Source organism: Protopterus annectens, chromosome 4.part0, assembly GCF_019279795.1.
Source record: "Protopterus annectens isolate FY-2018-M chromosome 4.part0, PAN1.0, whole genome shotgun sequence".
Classification (NCBI taxonomy): domain Eukaryota; kingdom Metazoa; phylum Chordata; order Ceratodontiformes; family Protopteridae; genus Protopterus; species Protopterus annectens.
Genome location: NC_056733.1, coordinates 472,301,433 through 472,321,012, shown reverse-complemented (window position 1 = coordinate 472,321,012; position 19,580 = coordinate 472,301,433). Strand labels below are relative to the sequence as shown.

At 39.2% G+C, this 19,580-nt stretch overlaps 1 protein-coding gene across 1 annotated transcript in view; it reads right to left on the bottom strand.

Moving 5' to 3' along the window:
• Nucleotides 1-768: 768 nt before the first annotated feature.
• The window catches only part of LOC122799383 (SV2 related protein), a 416,834-nt gene continuing 398,022 nt past the window's right edge, over nucleotides 769-19,580 (bottom strand). The window contains exons 15-16 of the mRNA XM_044068393.1: nucleotides 8,726-8,815; nucleotides 769-4,385 (exon numbers count right to left, since the gene is read on the bottom strand). Of these exons, the coding sequence (XP_043924328.1) occupies nucleotides 4,173-4,385; nucleotides 8,726-8,815 (303 nt within the window). The 3' untranslated portion in view covers nucleotides 769-4,172. The remainder of the gene's footprint in view (nucleotides 4,386-8,725; nucleotides 8,816-19,580) is intronic.

Below are 19,580 nucleotides of genomic sequence, written 5' to 3'. Positions count from 1 at the left end.
GATAGAAGCTTTGCTTCAGTATTTGGAATATGTATTTACAACTATGCAATGAACTTTTTTTTTGCACAGAAAAGTATTTAGTGTGTTTGTGTGTGTATGTGTGTGTGTGTGTGTGTGTGTGTGTGTGTGTGTGTGTGTGTGTGTGTGTGTGTGTGTGTGTGTGTGAAAAGAAAAGTTCATTTAGACATATTGTTTAGTCCAGAATGCTACCAAATGTTAAATGCAACACTCTTGCATTTTTGGTTTTAAGTGAAAATAGACTGCAGATTTGTTATTTTTTATTATGGGAAAGGCACATTAAGTCAAATACAATTTACAAGAACAGACTGTAAGACAATTAATCACAAGAAGGTCAAAAGACTATATTAATATACAGCAGACCATGCAGTCTTTAATCATATAGGCAGTTACTTTTTTAATAACTTAATTAGTGATTCCTGAGCGGGAGGAAACCCAGAGACGCAACATCTATATCCATCAAAAACAAGTGGTTTTGGACCAAGGTGCCTCTGATAACCTGCATTGCTCTGTATTTAAAAAAGTAAACAAATGTGACTAATGTTAATCAAGATGCTCAAAATGAGATTTTTAATATTTTTGGGAGGAATATACCTTCACGTGAATCAAATATGGATTTTGAGTTTTTCAAAAATTGTGTGCCTTTTAAATTATAATTTGGTAGATCTCAGTCATTTTTACTTTTTCCCCTAAGATCTTATCATCACCCCCACCCACCTTACTAATGAGTCCAATCCCTAATCCTGCTCCTGACTGTAAACCTAACCCTGCCCCTTATCTTACAAAAACATTTTCCGTAACACAACCATGATTCAGACAAACCATGTACTATGGTATTGCTAGGGCTTAGGGATTTGGGATGTTTTATTTTATTGTACTTTGTGTAAACTGATCACAGAAGTAGCATGCTTTTTTTTTGTGATTAATGTACTGTGGGCTTTAGGTGTTTTTTGATAGTATTTTGAGATCTGCATTTTGATGTATCTACATTATGAACTGTCTATATTTTGATGTGTCTTGTACTTTAACTATATTTGTGTGTGTGTGTGTGTGTGTGTGTGTGTGTGTGTGTGTGTGTGTGTGTGTGTGTGTGTGTGTGTGTGGACTTTAGATCACACAAGTCAGCTTTCATTTTGTTCAGTAACATAAATATTTGACAAAGTCAGCACAAACCACACACACACACACACACACACACACACACACACACACACACACACACACACACACACACACACACTCCTATTGCCAACTTAGACAATCCACCTACTATATGCCTTTGAAATGGGAGAAAACTAGAGCACCAAGAGGAAACCTACATAAACAGATGGAGAACATGCAGACTCCACAAAGAAGGCACCCCAGGCAAGAATCAAACCAGGGAACCTGTTGCTGTGAGATGGCAACAATATCCATTGTGCCACTGTGTTGCTTCATAGAGTACATTGCCTTCTGCTTTTCATCCAGCTTTTACTTGCATAGCAGGAGGTCCTACAGCAGCTCCTTTCCTAATGGGACACTGAAATCTGCTTTAATATGGTCTTGAAGGATCTGGATCCTCATATAGGTAAATCTCCTTTTAACTGACTCCATTGTTACTGCCCTGCATGGTACATCCACTGCATCATAGCCACACTTGATACAGTGCTTACCAAACTGAAAGGTGTGGTTGCACATGTCCAACACTTTATCTCTCATGGCATTGTCACCCACCTCCTCAAACTTGTCCTCAAGTTGGGACAAAACAGTCCACTGGAACTTTAACAACTGAGACTGGTAACTGAAAGCTTTCAAGGCCAGACTTTTTCTTAAAGCAGACTAGTACTTGACTTTCTCTGTCACTGGAAAGGGGATTCTTGGTTGGAGCTCTTTTTTGACATTCATAGATGAAACAACTGAATGAGTAACTGGGTACTACTGCAAGTACTTACACAAATCCAAAACCCTATAAAATAGTTGGGCTTCCAGGGAGCTGAGGTCTTGGAATCTGGTTCCAAAGATGCATTCTTTAGGTGCATAGGTGCATAGGCTAGTACTAAGCTAACTGCCCTTGTGAGCCATTTTAAGCTTAGCCAATTAGACCCTTGTGAGACTCAAACCCTGCACTTTGTATTTGTAAGGCAAACACCTTAACCACTAGGCCACCCTCCCAACCCTCAAGACTTCAGAAGCTGGAGGAATAACTAAAGGTTTTGGTTCTGCTAAACTGAAAAGTTCCCTCTGGCTTTTCTATCAGAATAGTCCTTGGTTTCCCATTTAAAGAATCTTTCACCCTGTTCAGAGTATCTCAGAATGAGAAATCCTATTGTGGGGAGGCAGAAGATAATGTCTCCTCAGTATCTAACTCACAAAACAAGAGGAAAGATATCAGGTCCATGTAGGCTAGTTCATCCACCTTTGACTCAGAGAAGTCTGACTCCTCAGGTTAGGATGTTTCCTTTTGCTTTTTCAGGTGGCTGTAGGACCTTGAGGAAAAGTACAAAGGTCCGAGCCAACTTCATCAGGTCTTGTGAAGGATGCAGATCTAACCCATCTCAGATGGGGGCAAAATGGTGGACATCTCATACTTGGATGCCTTCACCCAGTTTTGGGGACTGATGGCCACCTTAGAAGTCACTAGTCACAGGAGGACATCAATGACTTAAATTCATGAGCAATATAAATCCTACTGTACCAGAACTGTAAGAATACTGCCCTTATACTTAGTTATCAAAATACAGGCATCAGAACTAGATGGTCACTGAGACATCTGGACTGAATGACTGCTATAGAGTTTCAGCTTGAGAGGGCATGCCATTATACGATTATGTGTTGACTTCCTGAGGGACAATGTTAGAAGCCTTGGTTCATCTAGGTATTACAGCTGGGACTACAAAAAAGCCTTACTAGACCTGATGCCCTCAAGCTTTGGGTGACCTTAGGACTCAATGGGCATGTTGCCAGCCTTCCAGGAGCACTTCTGTTTGCATTTTTAAGTAGGGCATCCAGAGATGATTTGACTGACAACATGCTGGCCCTGGAAAAGGTGAAACAGCATTTTTTGGTTCAAATAGCCCTGGTGATACTTGGCTCCCCAGTTCTTGCCTTCTAGGTGAACCTAGGAGATGTCATCATGCTCCATCCCTAAACAAAACAAAACAAACAATGACTATGAAGGTCTTTACATGGGATTTGGTTTCTGCAGGTAAAACATTTATTAAATTTAGAAAATGATCTCTATCAGTGACACCTGAAAACTGCTTTGCTACAAACAAACAATAAACAATACAATAATTTATCCCCAAATAAGGTAATTATCTCTGCTCTGGAAGCCAGGATGAGCCAATAAACTGACAATGCTCAGTATTTGCAACAAATTATGAAATTTCTGAGACAATGCCAATAAAGAAAGATTGTGCAGATGGAGGTCACACTTATACCATAGACATGCCGATGTCCAGGTGGGAGGATATCCACCTGGCCAGGATAAGGAATGTTGAAAAGCTCTGGAAGTCAGGACTTCTGTGGAAGAAGTCCCAAGTGTTATCACAATACAACAGTGAGCAATATGATAAAAGTACAGTGTGCCATGCCTCTTATTAAAAGCCATGGGTACATCCAAGAACTAGTTACTTCTGCACATTAATGACTGAGGAGGAGTCAGTGCCTAACATTTTGTTGAGTTTCTTACTATACCTGTTTTCAAGTTCAGTTTGATTGCGGTCCATATATCTGAGAAGATGGAATGACACATTGTTGTGTTTGTACTGAGTGCCACAAAGGCATCTAATGCACAAATCTAGCAACAAAGTAGATTGAGCTGCAGTCTACATAAAGCTGGCCCTTCCCTCTACTTGTTATCCCCCAAAGTGTACAGTCTTCTTACAAATGTTCACAAATTGTTCTGAACTGGATTGCAGTTCCTGGTTTTCATACCCTTCTTCAAGTACTGCTGTATGGTTTCTGACCAATCGCACTTGTAAGCAAAATGAGTACCCCAAACACTTTGTTCAATGAAGAGATGCAAAGATCACAAATCAAGGAATTATATAAAGGATCTGAAGACTCTGTTTACAAGAAAAATGCAGGTTCACTATCCCTGATATTCACCAGAGAATTAAGCACATGTAACAGCATATCCTGTAGATCAGTTAACAAAGACTCCATCTCCTGAGTTATCGTGATTGAGATCCAGAACTTGATCGTGCCATGCTGCCTAAATTCTGGGACCCTCTTCCAACCATTTCCTGACCCCATTCCCGGTGGCTTGACTCTTGCAGACCACGTCCTTTTGTTTCTATTGGCAGAAAACAGGAAGCCACTGCTGCCAAAATGCAGCAGCCACTGTAGACAGAGAGACTCAGATAGACCGAAGACTCCAGCATCACCTGTGAATTGGAAATACAGTTACATTTAACAAATTACGAGTTAAAGCAAATTGTAAATGAATTTTCATGCCTATAGAGGTTACTTCCAGTGAAGCACTGCCCCCTGCATGAATTAACCAAATATCACATTTTACCTCAATTTTTTATCTACAGTTTTTAACATGCAGCCCTTATAACTCAGATGCAGTGGTATCAAGCGTAAATATCTTGTTCATTAAATCATAGCTTGCTGATTCAGTCTAGAGCAAAGATGAAATATCTGACAAACAGCAAACTAAACAACTATGAATGAAACATGTATTTTGTGTACAATCTATAAGGCATTCTTTCAAGTAATGTAACAGAACATAAGCTCTGAAATATGCAATGAATGACATGGCTGCTTTGTTGTATATACTGTGCAATACCTAAATGCAAATGTTAATCATTATCTTTATTCAGTTACTTTAGATAGAGATAAGGCTGCATCTGGGTAATAATGCAATGTAGAGAAACAAGTCTTGAGCTCAGCCCCCCCAGAATGGACTACAGCTCACCAGCTTAGAAAACAGCCCTCAAACACAGGGCTTTTACACCTGACTGTAGTGACAGGTGGTCCACAGGCTGGCAGTAAACAAGGGGTGCATCAACCAAATCTACAGTAATGAACAGCTGGGATATGGTTGCTGGAAGATACTGTGAGTAAGTATTCACCTTTCATTGGAGTGCAGGAATCTCAGAGTTGACTACATTAAGTAAGGAGTTACAGAATGGTGTGTGGACCCTGCATGGAGGGGAGGCTTTTAACACTTCAGAAACCCCTTTGTTTTCTACCTCTGAACGTTTTCTTCAACAATGTAATTAAGTCAACACATGCTTTGAAGAATTAATTTGTGCCAGGATTTTCTAACCAAGTCTGGATTCACTAAATGGACTGGGCACAGTAGGAGTCTGTTGTGCGTGGAGGGTTAACATGGGGCAACTGTGCTCCTGCTTTCCTATTTTAGAAGAGGGTTTGTGTTTTACTCACTGTGTATTATTGGTGGTTGAAGGGATAAGACAGCTGCAGAAATGCAGCATACACAGGGTGTCCAACACTGGCGGTCACCCCAAGTTACAGAGGTACAAAAGTCAGCTTCTGTACTGCCACTTGATAACACTGCAAATGAAGCAATTGGTCTTGGAAGTTGGATAAATGAGCAATCCCCTACACCTCTGCATGGCATGAAAGACATGTCCCCCTTTATTCCCAGACATTCTAGTTACATCACCAAACATAGCACAGAGATGAGGTAGGGACTGCAGTGGGATATGAAGTTGGGAAGGGTAAAAGTGTCATCATTGGAAAATCATAAATACAGTGATGTGGGGATAAAAAGGAAAACACACAATGAAAGAAAAAGAAAAAAACAGACACAATGAAAAGTTAATTGCTAGCATGCATGAATAATTCCCTTTCCCATGCTTTAAGGCTGCACTAAATGACACTGATATGCTATAAAATGAACCAACTGATACAGAATGATTTATACCACCTAACCCATAACCAATGAACTTTTGCCATAGAGTAAATTACTAACATGTCACAGGCAACATCAAAGAACCAAAGAGCAGTGACTGATTCTTAACTATAACTTATTATGCTGCTGATTTACAGATTGTTGGATTGCCATGATGTATCATGTCATGTGTGCTGCAGTGCTAACAGGCCAGCATCAAAATCACACTATCAAGTACATCTGCAGGGAGGGAAGGCAAGAGACCTAAGAAGCACTGAGTCACAGGTGGCTTCTCTCCCGCCAAGCTCCAACAACAGTTATTAATGAACAGGTAGCTTCTCTGCCTCCAAGCTGCAACAATAGCTATTAATGAACAGGTAGCTTCTCTGCCTCCAAGCTGCAACAATAGTTATTAATGAAGAACCTCACTTCATGAATGAAGTATGAGTCACTCACCTGCTGGGGCAAGACTGTCTGGCTGTTCAGTATAAAGTCAACAAGTAACAAAAACTGAAGCAGCTCAGGAACCACTGAGAATTACTTTATTAAAAATCTAAAAAAAAATTAAAATAACAAGCTTTGATACAAAGTGCTTCTGACGATTTTGAATAAAGTAATTATCTGTGGTACCTGGGCCAATTCATTGTTTGTTGCTTGTTGGAATTTATGTTCCTGGCTCTGTTCACCTGCTAGAGGTCCTATTTCATAAATGTCAGTATAATATTTATTTATTTATTCATTTTATTTTTATTTTACATTTGTTGACCGGGATAGTCTGACTGGATACATGTCCATTTTCAGCGGAGGCTTGGGGAGAAAAGCTCCGAAGGAAGTTACACCAGCATCTTAACAAAGCAAATATAAAAATGCATAGGTGGTTCCAGTGCTTTATTCTGCTCACTTAATAAAAACAGTGCTTTGTCCAGCAGGGTAGGGCGCTAATTTATATTCCAGTAAGTTGTAAGGGGTGGAGTCAGTGACTGATACTGGCATGCTAATTGAAGAAGGAGCTAGTTTGCTCTACTGCATTTCTGACACCTGCTGGAGAATGGCTGTATAGCATGGACTACAGAGATAGTTGCATGACTCTGCCAGGCTGTACTCACAGCAGTCTGCATCAGCTATGTGTGGCAGCATGTGTCCACTTTGGGTAAGGTGCAGCAGACCCTCACTTTAGTAAACATGCACATTAGTCACACCTCCATAAAGAAGAAAAAAAACACCACCCATGCCGGATGCCAGTCACATTTCCTGACTCTCACCCTTTTACGCCAGTGTCTATAAATGCTGGAAAGTAGGGAAGCACTGAGCTATTTGGTATACAGGAATAAAGCCATTCTATACCCAGATGGCCTAACACTGCTCACTGTTCCGGGTGTAGGAGAATCCAGCAGTCAATGCCAGCTTACATGTTCAAGAGGAAGGAGTTGGTATGTGTTCTACCCCACTGTCTGCCCTCTGTGGGTTAAACCCAAGAGGTCTTTTCACTCAGTGTGAAAGACAAGATGAGGCACAGGGGTGACAGAACATTGCTCTCATGTTAGGCATAGCAGGTGTAAGGAAGCATGCATTTGTGTACTCAATATACATAAAAATGGTTACATCATGCATTCACAAGGAAAGGATAGGAAGCAAAAAATAAAATGTCCTGACTTCTCATATGATGACAGCCGAAATCTCCAACTGTAGCATCTTGTGCCACTGCCCTCAATTACCTGAAAATGAGTGGAATGAATGGGTCAGTGGATGATGGAGTTTGTGATGGACACACAGAGAATGTAGAGGGACAAAAATATGATTGGAAATGAAGAAAAAGAAATTAATTGTTTAAATAAGGGAAGGATAAGAGCTAAATGGTTACAGGATGAAGAAAAAAAGAAGAAAAATGCACTGTCCACATATGAAAAGCACAAAGGCCCTTCCAGTGGAATAGTCTCAAAAGTTCAATCTATTGTCATTTACAGCATACAGTGTATCATCATGAGGCTGGCAAAATACATTGAAATGCATCCAAGTAATTCGGCAAGCAATTTAAAATATGAATGGATATTTGCCTGGAGGGATACAGCGATAACAGATAGAAATAAGTCTTAATTTCTTCTGAGAAACTTTTGAATTACACAGGTACGTCTGAAAACAACTGTCTACATTTAAGCATCAGTCAGCATCCAGTACTTTCTCTGATCTGCCTAATGATGATAAAGGAAGATCTGGTAGCTGAATCAATAGCAGAGAAGAGATATCTCATTTGTGATGCCAGTGGCATTAGTATGGTTTGGTTAGTCACTTGGGTCATGGATAGCCAGTTTTGGAAGTATTAGCAAAGACGGTTTACCCATTATTACCTGAGAAGTATATGAGTGGACCACTCTGCCATGTGCACCACAATGCCAATATTGCCATTTTAGTGCTCTTAACTATGTCACAATAAGAATGCATGAGGGGTGAAAGTGTGTGGAAACATGATCTCGGACCACATCAATCTTTACATAAGTAAAACTTAGACAGGGAGGGAGACACTTGGTAAAGCATGCACAAAATTGTCCCCTACCTTAGACTATCATGGTACCAGGCCCTGCCACATAGTTTTTATAACTTACTGGAAATAAATGTGCAGTACGGACAATGATCAGTCTCTGCAGCGACTGAGGCAGAAAACAAAAACAAAAGAAGACTGCAGACCATCACAGTTGTACTACCCCATGCTTCAGTGCCATCACATGTACGACCACCACCAACCAGCAGCAACAAAACTCCCACTGATGAGTATCAGCTGAAATGTCACACTAAAACTGAAGAGTCAAGACAGCATAATATTCTTATTTTTTCAGTTCCTGCAGAAGGCAGTTGCGCACTACATACCTGGGCAATAAAAGGAGTAATAAGTGCTCCAACACGGGCCATTCCACTGCATGTTCCCAGTCCCAGGGCACGGGTAGCTGTTGGGTAAACCTACAGAGTATAACAAGAAAATCAGCAATATTTTCACACCCATGCATACTTCTCTTGAAAAAGAAAAGGTTAACTAATCAGCCAGCCATCTTAAACACAAATAAGCTGCATTCCTTAAGATTGCAAAAATGTTTTTTTCCTAATGAGAAGCAGTAAACATACCCTCACCCCTTTTCACTGCTAGCTAAGAGCTGAAGCATGTTTTTTATACTGTTTATTCAGTCATTCATTCATTGTTCTGTTAATCTGCTTTACCATTTGTCTCCCAATAAATATATTCTGGTCTTCATATTCATAGCTTTAAATAGTTTTTCTATCCTACAGAAAAAAACAGTTACATTTACACTAAGATATAAACAAACAATATAACAAAAATGCCTTTTTTTTGCAAGGGCCCCACTCCTCTCAGAGTTAAATATATCAATTCCACCATTGCACCAACTTGAAGGGAGAATTTACATACCTCTCAACTATACATATTTTCTCAGAATGTCCAGATTTTGGCCTCATATTTTTGGTCCGTTTTTCATAAAATTGTGGTTTTCTCACAAATTAGTCGCAAATCATTATAGATTAAAGTTAGAAAATAATGACAGTCATTTGATTTTCAGACTTCATACCATTCAGAAAATTGATGCTAATGCAAAACCTGCTATTCTATCAACTTTCTAAGTTTGTAAGAGAAATATTTAAAAATTGTCCCTATTTCTTGGCCGTTGACCAACTTTTATTTATAGCTTTGTCCAGATTTATTGCTCTAAGAAATTGAGAAATATTGGGAGAAATCACTCTAAAAACAGGAATCACTGCCAATGCAGAAAGAGAACAGCACTAGCAAAGATCCACAAAAAGAAAGCCCCATGCCAAAAAAAAAGACTACATAAAAAAATCTAACCAACAACCGTTTCTTCCCAACACCAACAAAAACAAGCTAAACCACACAAGAAAAACAAAATCTACCTAAAAATGCCTGTTCTCAAATAACAGGATTCAGCCTTAGTAGCACAATAAGAAGAACCGGAAAGACACTTGCTTATATGTGTGTCTGTATACTATTATTATTATTATTCACATTTGTTGACCAGGAAAGTCCACTGGAACAAGGACCCATTTTCAGTGGAGGCCCAGGAAGAAAAGCTCCAAACAGTTACAGAAATTTTTATATAACATGCTTTATAAATGGTATAGGCAAGATACAGATGTTAAATATTACAATCGAAGCACAATCCATTCAATCGTGTGTGCAAGTCTTTAAGTAATTCAGTTTACACAGTCACATAAGAAAAATAACAATTATGTAAGTTAATTATACAGTTCAAAAGGCTAGTAATAGGATAAAAACTTGAGAAGAAGAAAATAAAGAGAATAATTGGGTGATACATTAACATTTATAAAGTACTTGTTAGGCATGGCAGAATAAGGAACATACTTAAGATGGTTTAATCATGTGATTACAGGAACATATATGGTTATTGAGACAGTGGTCTTTCAGTGCTGATTTGAATGTTTTTATAGAGTCTAGTTGGGTAATAGAGGGAAGGAGAGCATTCCATAGTTTGGCAACAGCATGAGAATAAAGGCATTGCCCAGCTCTTTTGTTAGATTTAGTTATGGTTAGGAGGTGTTTATTAGAAAACCTAAGATTCCAAGTTGGGGTGTGTCCTCGTATCATAGTTTGAAGAGAAGGGCAGTAATTTGGGTTGTATAGCAATTTGTGCGTAAGAGTTAGTTGGGTACAATATAGGTAATGGGGGAATTCAAACCAGTTTAAAGTTTTAACGGCCAGGCAGTGATGTGTGCGAGTTGGCATACTGGAAACAAACTTTGCTACTTTGCAGTAGCAGGATTTGTAATTTATTCATTAGAGATGTGTGTAGGTTAGTGAAAATGGGGGTAGCATAGAGGAGGGAAGGGAGAAGTAGAGCGTTAGCCAATTTTAACTTGGTGGACATGTCCAAATAGTGTTTATTCCTATAAAGTTTACCGAGCTTAAAAATGGGTCTTTTTGATTGTGCTGAGTATATGATTCTCAAAGGATAGATTATCATCAATGATAATGCCAAGTCGTTTAGATGTTTTTACAATTTCAATTTCAGTATTGTTTTGTGAGAATATTTTAAAGTCTAGAATTAGAGGCTTGGTTGAGAATAATAAGAGTTTTGATTTTTTGGGATTAAGCAGTTGAGCATCATTAAGTCAGGATTCGATTAATGTAGGGCAGAGGATACGTTATTATTGTTATGATTATGGTTTATGGTGTTAGAGATGGCTAGGAGGGCCTAAGTGGTACTGTGGTGAGGTCAGAAGCTGTGCTGAGAGTCAGCCAAAAGATTATTCTGAATTAGGTGGTGAAGCAGTTGTGCATGAACACATTTTTCCATTATTTTTGCAAGTGGAGATAATATGGCTATTGGCCTATAATTAGATAGTTCAGTAGAGCTGCTGCCTTTGTGAAGTGGGATTACATAGGATATTTTCCAGATGGAGGGGATTTTGGCTTCTGCTATGGTTTGATTGATTAGTATTGAGGTGGGGTATGCAATGGCATCTGCTGCTTTTTTTAGATACTCAGCAGGGAGTAGATCAGCCAAGAGTGTATTTGGTTTTAATATTTTGATTAAGGCATGCATAAGTGAAGTGGCAACTGGTTGGAAACTAAATGAGAGCTGGTTACTGGGGGTGGTGGATTCAGGACCAGGGGAGCTTGGAGGTAATTGGCTAGTAGGGCTTGGATTGTCTCAGTGAAGAATCGATTAAAACTGTCTGAGACTTCCTCAGGTGGTTTATCAATGGTGCCTGCAGGGGTTGGGGTGGACGTTTGTCCAGGATGTAATAGTTTATTTATGCCTGCCCAAAACTTGTGAGGGTTGTTTTGATTTATTTGCTGAAGATTATAGTAGTGTTATTTTTTTATCTTATAAAATGGATTTTTTAGTCTCATTCCTTGATTGCCAATATTTAATGTGAACTTGGGGGTCTTTTGTAGTATGCCATAATGCCCATGCTTTGTTTCTATGGGTGATTTTTAGTTTGGACTCTTTAGAAAGCCATGGTGCAGTTTTTGACTTTGCTCTTATAGAGTGAACAGGTGCATGAGAGTCTAGGATCTCAAGGAATTTGTTTTTAAAGTAGACAACAGCTTCCTCTAAGGGGAGGTATTTTACAACTGACCATTTACATGAGTTTAGTTCCTCTTGGAATTTGGCAGGGTTAAAGTTCTTATTGTTTCTTACAGTTCTAAGTATGTGTTGGTGAGGGTTAGTGGCTTTATGCATAATTATATAGGTAAGAAGGTGATCACTTAAGTCATCAGGGAGGGTCTATGAGGTATACAGTTGGGGGTGACTATTGATAAGTATCCAATCAAGTATGCTTTCTTTATGATTAGGTTTACATATCCTGGTAGGGGTGGCTATGATTTGTGTAAACGCATGCAGGTTAACATGGGTGGTTGGGGATTCTGAGGAACAGGTGTTCCAGTCTGTTAAAATCTCCAAGTAGTATGGTTTCTTGGGGGTAGGTACAAGATAGCCAATGAAGGGTATCTTCAAATGTAGATATGTTATTCCCTGGGGAATGTACTTACAGATGATATTCATGCATTTATTTTTATTAATTTGCAATTTGGTAGCAGGAATCTCTGAGTTATTAATTTGAGGTGGTTGTATAGCGTCAATGGTGATCTTTAGCACAGATTTATAGAGAACAGCTACCCCACCTCCCTTCCTAGAAGCACAATCCAGCTTGAGTTTGTTATACCTAGGTGGTACCACTTTATCTAAGGTTCTAGGTTTTAACCATGTTTTGGATAAACAGAGTATATCAGGGGAGTGGACAGCCAGGAGTGCATGCAGTTCATGTACCTTGTTGTTTATACTTCTAATGTTAAGGTGACAGGTCAGGAGAGAGTTAGGGGGCCTATTGATTGTAAGTTTATTGCTTGGGTTACAAGTAAAGAAGATAAGTTTATGTGGAGTGGATGGTCCAGGGTTTGGGTGGATATCACCGTCTAGTGTGAGGTTTTGATGAAACCTAGTGATAAGTTTCAGGAATTTATTTATAAGTTTATGCTAGTGTTTAGATCTGGAGCGAATGTATCTGGGATTGGTATGTTGATAGTGTGAACTGGTTGTGGGGCTGGATACAGTGCTGTATGATTGGTAAAAATTCTTATGAATTGCAATTGGGGTGATGGCATGGCCTTTTGGGTACTGTAATCGTATGTGAAACTGGTTTTCATACAGGGCAAGGAGGTATGGGACAAGCATAAGGGGGTAGTAAAGAGAAGTATAACATTGTGTGTGGTTTAGTTTATGAATTAAAGGAACTATAGGACTTGAATGGTAAAACACCAGAAGATGTGGTGGTTGTGATTGAGGTAATGGAGTAGAGGTGGGGAAAAATAGTGATAGTTGTGAGCTGATAGGTTCAAGTAATAGGGAATGTGGCTATATGACTACAAATTTAGCAATAGTGGGGGCGGGTGGAGTTTGGGGGCAGGATGGGGCCCGGAGCAAGCCCGAGCTCAGCGAAGGCGACCGGACTGGCAAGACTTAGCCAGACTACAAGGTTTCTTAAAGCCATAAGGTAAGTATATAGGGGTCAGATCAATCTATTTGCCTTAGTTGTTGTAGTATAATATAATTGTTAGGATTTTGAGGTTAGAAACACTATCTTTAGGGGGTAAGGGGGTAATCTATTTTTTTTCCTTAGATTTGGGAGTAAGCCAATTGTTATGGGGGACAGACTATAGATGCTTTAGACCTAGATCAGCAAATTAATGTTAAAGTTGAGTAAATTAATAGCTATTGACCTTTGCAATTTGTAGTGGGCTACATTCAATTTATAATTTCAGTTTGAGTTCTGCAGGGTAGCATCCTTTGAGGTTAGTGAGCCTTTTCAGGATGTTGTTTGAAGGGGAACTACCTGGAGATGAGAGTAAATTAGAAGATAGATAACTAAGTAGCTTAAGAGGCAACACAATACTGTATCACAGTCTCAGGGAGCAGAAATAACCAAGCTTGTCGGTAACTGGCACTTGTAGAAAACTGTGTATGTAAGTTAAACAGCTTGGGCAGTACACTTTAGTTAGTACACAATATTTAGTTAGAAAACGGAGTAGCGCTCTGATTATGGGATATCAGACAAACAATTATACTGTCTACTCACAGTTAGCTACCAAGTACAGCGTGTGAATCAGGGTGTTTCCCTGTCTATTAGATTGTAAGTATCAAACTAGCAGAAATACAGTTCCATAAAGACAGCTTCCTATTCTAAGACACAGCAAGTTATTTATTTTAAACAAAGCCACTACCATTCAGGATAGCTACAGTAAATACGGTAAGCTACTAGCACCGTGAATGCTTTTTCTTACTTCTTTGTAAGGAATGGTGCACTAACATTAGGAATCATTTTAGTAATGTAACATACAATCAACATTAACCGAGCAGATTACAAACTGGCACCATGGCTCCATGCACATGCACACACACACACACACACACACACACACACACACACACACACACACACACACACACACACACACGCACACACACACGCACACATGCACACACACACACACACACATAATAGATATGCACATACTGTCATAAACAGTAAAGAAGTAATAAAGAACAAATGTTAAGCTGAGCAAGACCATGCATTCATTGTTTCATTCAAGATTCATGTACACACTACCTGACAGAAGGGGTCATAATAGAATATGCAGGAATTACTGTAACATAACAGCAGCAGAAAACAGACAACTGCACAGCACCACTACAATAGCAAACCTGGGACCAGATAAATGAATAGAAAAAAATATTAGTATATATGAAGTGCAAAAATGGAATACATTAAGTCATCTGTTGCCGTTATACCTCTGCAATTATATTACATGCTAAGACTGAATTGTGAACATATTGCATCATAGTGAAGAATGATAAACATATTGCAGAGTACTTCATCCATCTCAAAACTCATAATGATTTCACTTTGAGCTTCTAGAATGACAATAATAAGTCATGTGACACCAGGAAGGATAATTGACAGACTAGATTTAAAATGTGTTGTTTCTACCAGCCTACTACTACTGCAGTCAACATTCTTAGGGCTTGCTACTGCTTCTACAGTAGGACAGTTGTTGTGTGCTAAGCAGTGTAACTATAGACAGCAAACCACAACACAGTGATTGCGCAAATGCATTAGGGGTATCCTTGAATAAGCAAAGTTAATCTGCAGTTCATAGAGGCTATTTGTGTTAACCTGCAATGGCCACAAACAAGTGTAAGGAAATTAACTATAATAAGATATATATGAGAACTAATGTAAAGGAGAGTATGGAATTGAAGTGTTCTTTCACCCATTTGTGATTCATAGTCAAATGTTCACACTGTCCGCACATCTGTTGTTAAAACTATTGTTATGGCTATTCTATCTACTTTGCAATCCACATAGATGCTTACTGACCCTGTAAGAATGTTTTAAGTTGTTCTTTCTCTGCCTTGATCCCTTGTTCTTTACCATCACTGCACATAAAATAAAACAATCAAACACAAACACCCTGGACCAGAGAATGCACGATCCAACCAGTGGATGAAATATATTGGACCCAGTACTCACCAACATGGGAGAGTGTAGCACCCCCCCCCCCGTGTTATATCCTCATTGGCGAGGTAAGATCACAAAGTTGTCTCCCTCAAAATTAAATAAAAAAATAAACCCGGAAAACTCAACTAAGCCTGTAGCAGTTAGGGACTATTCTAAAACAAACTATATCCTATTAGGTGACACTTTGTCACAATTCACAACTCCCGAACAGCTACCTATGCAGAATTATTTAAAGAAACCTGTACAAACATGTAAATGACTAGATTGAGGCTGCTGAACTTACTAGATATAAGCCCAGATCTAATACCAAAAACAAACCCCACTGGTGGAATTGTTACCTTAACACGGTATATAACAAAAGAAATAAAGTCTGGGTCAAAATCAGAAACAACAATTCTCATAGAGACAAGAGCTTTCTGATTCAACTAAGCAAGAAACTCAGAGATCTAATAAAGTCCAACAAGGCCAGTTATGAGGTCAGGATAGCCTCTCAGGCTAAGGACAGTCACAAGGCTTTCTTCATCGATGTCAGGAACCTTAAAGGTATCACTCAGCAGTGTGCAGAACCGGTGGTAAATGGCGCAGTCTTCAGTGTCTAGGGTGACATAGTGAAACCATTGGCTGATAAATTTATCTCTAACTTCAGCCACCCCCCCCCCCACTACCCCCTGTGAAATCCATTCTAGCATTTCCCCTGCCAACTATCAACAAGGAGCAGGTCCTGGTGGCACTTGCTAAGGCCAAAAGCACTGCTTCAATAGGCTCTGACAATATCCTTTGTTGCTTCCTAAATAGCCTAAAACATAGCCTAGCAAGATCACGTGTGACACTCTTCAACTACAGCCTCAAAGCAGGTTACATGCCAGGTGAATAGAGGACTGCAATGGTCATCTTGACCGATCAATCAATTTCAGGAACTACAGCTCTATCAGTCTGGCAAATCTGATATGCAAAGCTATGGAACACATTATCATGAAAATAATCAACAAGGACACTGGCCCCTTCCCAGATTGGCTTTTTAAGGGATGATCGTGCTTACTCAACCTTGTAGACTTCTTTGAGAGGGTCACCAAAACTATGAATGAGGGAAAAGCAGTGCATACTGCCTACCTTGACCTGGCCAAGGTACTCCACACAGGTATTTTTGACAAACTCTCAGAACAATAAATCCCTATATAACCTGCTGTATTGCTGGCTGGGTCATAGATAGGACCCAAGAGGTCAGGATCAGTGAGACCACTTTCACCAGGACACCAGTCACCAGCAGAGTACCACACAGCTCTATGTTGGGCTGACACCTGTTTGGCATCTATTTCTTGGAAATAAAGGCCAATGTAAAAGGCCTCTAGCTCACCAAATTCACAGATGACTGTAAATTAGGAACTATCACCCCCACAAGAGTAACATCCTACAACAGGGTCTAACACAAACAAATTACTAGTGCCAAAGCCACAGATTAAAAACTCAATATGAAAAAATGCATTATAGTGCCCTTTGGGAAATTGTCCACCCCATTTAATTACTCCATCAATGAAACGCTCCTAAGAGCTGACCCAATAATTTTGGATCTAGAAACATATGTAGACAGCAATCTGTCCTTTGACGAACATGTAACTAAGGTAGTAAGAAAATCATTCTATGTCGTCCAACTCATACGCAAGGGTATGGCATCCAGGTCCATGTAAGTAACAGCATCACTCTACTCAGCCCTTATCAAACCTATCACTGAGTACAATGCCTCCTTTTACAAGTACCTGATCAAGCACTTGCAACAGTTGGAATGCCCCCAAAAGTTCCTTACCAGGAGAATCCAGGGTATGAATACCCTTTCATACACAGATCGCTTTAAGACCCTATCTCTGTACTCAGTCTACTACAGGTTACTAACAGGCGATCTATGCCTGGCATTTAAGGCATCCTTAAATTCAGCTTTGATGGATCTCTTATACATGTACAAAATAAGCAGCACCAAAAACACTAGATCCAAGGACCTGAACTTTGCCTGCAACATAAATAGAACATGCTGGACAGACTGATATGTATCTCAAAGGATCCCAACTATATGGGATAAGCTCCCCATCTACATGAACCAGAGTTCATCCCTGACCCTACTCAAAAGAAACTTTAATCATTTGATGGGAAATTGTAAATTCACCCCGTTTGTCTTCCGTGTCTCTGATGAACAGATGTCAACAGTAAGTAAATTAATTCCCAGCTTACCTACTCCCCCCACATAACTCCAAGCTACCTCTTTACTAACATACCTTACCATATAGGTGTCCTAGGAACTCAGGGACAAAACTGGGTTGGGCTGTACGCCTGAGCTTATAAAGATCCTAGTGGTCATGAGCCTAGTATAAACCTATGAACAAAAATGTTTCACATAATTATAAGTCACACAAGACCTGCTATCCTCAGAAAAAAAAAGTTATGTGACGCAACCCCCATAATGCTATACATATATAGAGTCCAACCAAATAAAGTTGTGCTAAAGTAATGCTTGCAATATCATAAATACATTCATAATAGTAAATAAAGCAATTTGTTAACACATCCGTCCTCTCATCAGCCCCCACCACATTCTTGTAATCATAATATGGTCAGTAAGACCCAGGAATCTCCAGTAAACACACATCTGTAGCCAAACAAATATCCTTACCACTTCAGTACCTCTACCATTGTATGCACAATTACTAAAAGACAATCATTTCCAGTGTTGCTGTAATGATTTCTCATTTACAAATAACATCTTACCCCATCATAAGCAAACATTTCTTGTAGTGAACTCAATAATCTTACCTCATTTTGAACTGTTTCATATTAATTTCTCATATTTCTTTGCTTTTTCTTACTTTAAAAAATCTGTGGTTACATAATTAATTTGCCATGTAACTCCAGTAATTCTCAGGTAATATGGTGCTGTTAAATTTACTCACTTAAGTTCAGGGACCTATACATATTTTTTATACAAATAAACCCTATTATATTTTTGCTATGAACAGTAGTAATACGCCAACATCTACGGCACCTTATCCATGTAATAGGTCTCTGCTTAATGTTTATCCTCAAGTACTTCACGCTTTTGCATAGGTAGATGTGTTTATCAAAATGTCTGTGTGTTTCCTTAGTCAGTGTGAATTACCTCCTCTGACCTTATTTGCTGACATAGCACTGCTCTTAATAGATTAGGGCTACATGCAGCCAAAATCTGGGATAGTATTGACATTTTTTTCATAAAACAATCTTCCACTCTAACTAATAAAAGAATTGGCCATCATGACCTCTTTAATGGGAAAAAATGAAAAAAAATTGTTCTACATCTAATAAAATAGTAAACATTTGGTGGGGAGTGCTGTCAAAAAGGCAGTGTAAGACTTTCCATTACATTTACACTCACCTTTCACTCCTCTCAATGGTCTAGATTTTCACAGATGCCCAGATTTTTACCTCATTTGTTTGGTCTGTTCCTCATAAAGTCCGTGGCTGACATATCATGGAGGATTGGTGTCACTGAATGGTGACATACATTTGAGGTTTGGAGTTTGTACCTTTCAGAAAAAAACACTTATTGTGAAAACATCCTGTTATTCTAGCTACTTTCTACATTTGGAAGAGAAAGGGACATGTTATCCCTTCGGACAGCAATTCCATTGCTGTCATTTACTGGTCCGTACACTCAGATTTGCTGTCAAGTGCTAGATCTAACATTAACAACTTAAGCAGGGGTGCTTAACAACTGTTATGGTCAGGTCTTATGCCATTTTAATGGTTAACTGATTTGTCTTTTTCTGAATTTCTGAATGTAATCACTGCACTCCATGCAATACAAAATTCTTACTGACATACCTAATATGCTACATACGGCAGTAAAGCAATTAAGAAAATGGGCTTAGATGATCAGCAATCCCTACTAGATGTGTGACATTCTAAAGGGGCGAGCATTAATATACCGGGTGAACCTGCTTTAAAAAAAAGAGTGCTTTATCTGGCACAGTATTCCTTCCCAGAATCTGAAATTTCTTTTGTGAGTTATTTCCTTTCCCCCTCAGTAACTGTGGCTCCTTAAAAGCACAGTTAGGAAAAGACAGGAAAAAAAAAAACAGAACTGAAAAATGTAACTGCAGCAGCAGTTGTTACAGAGACCTGCCTTTGC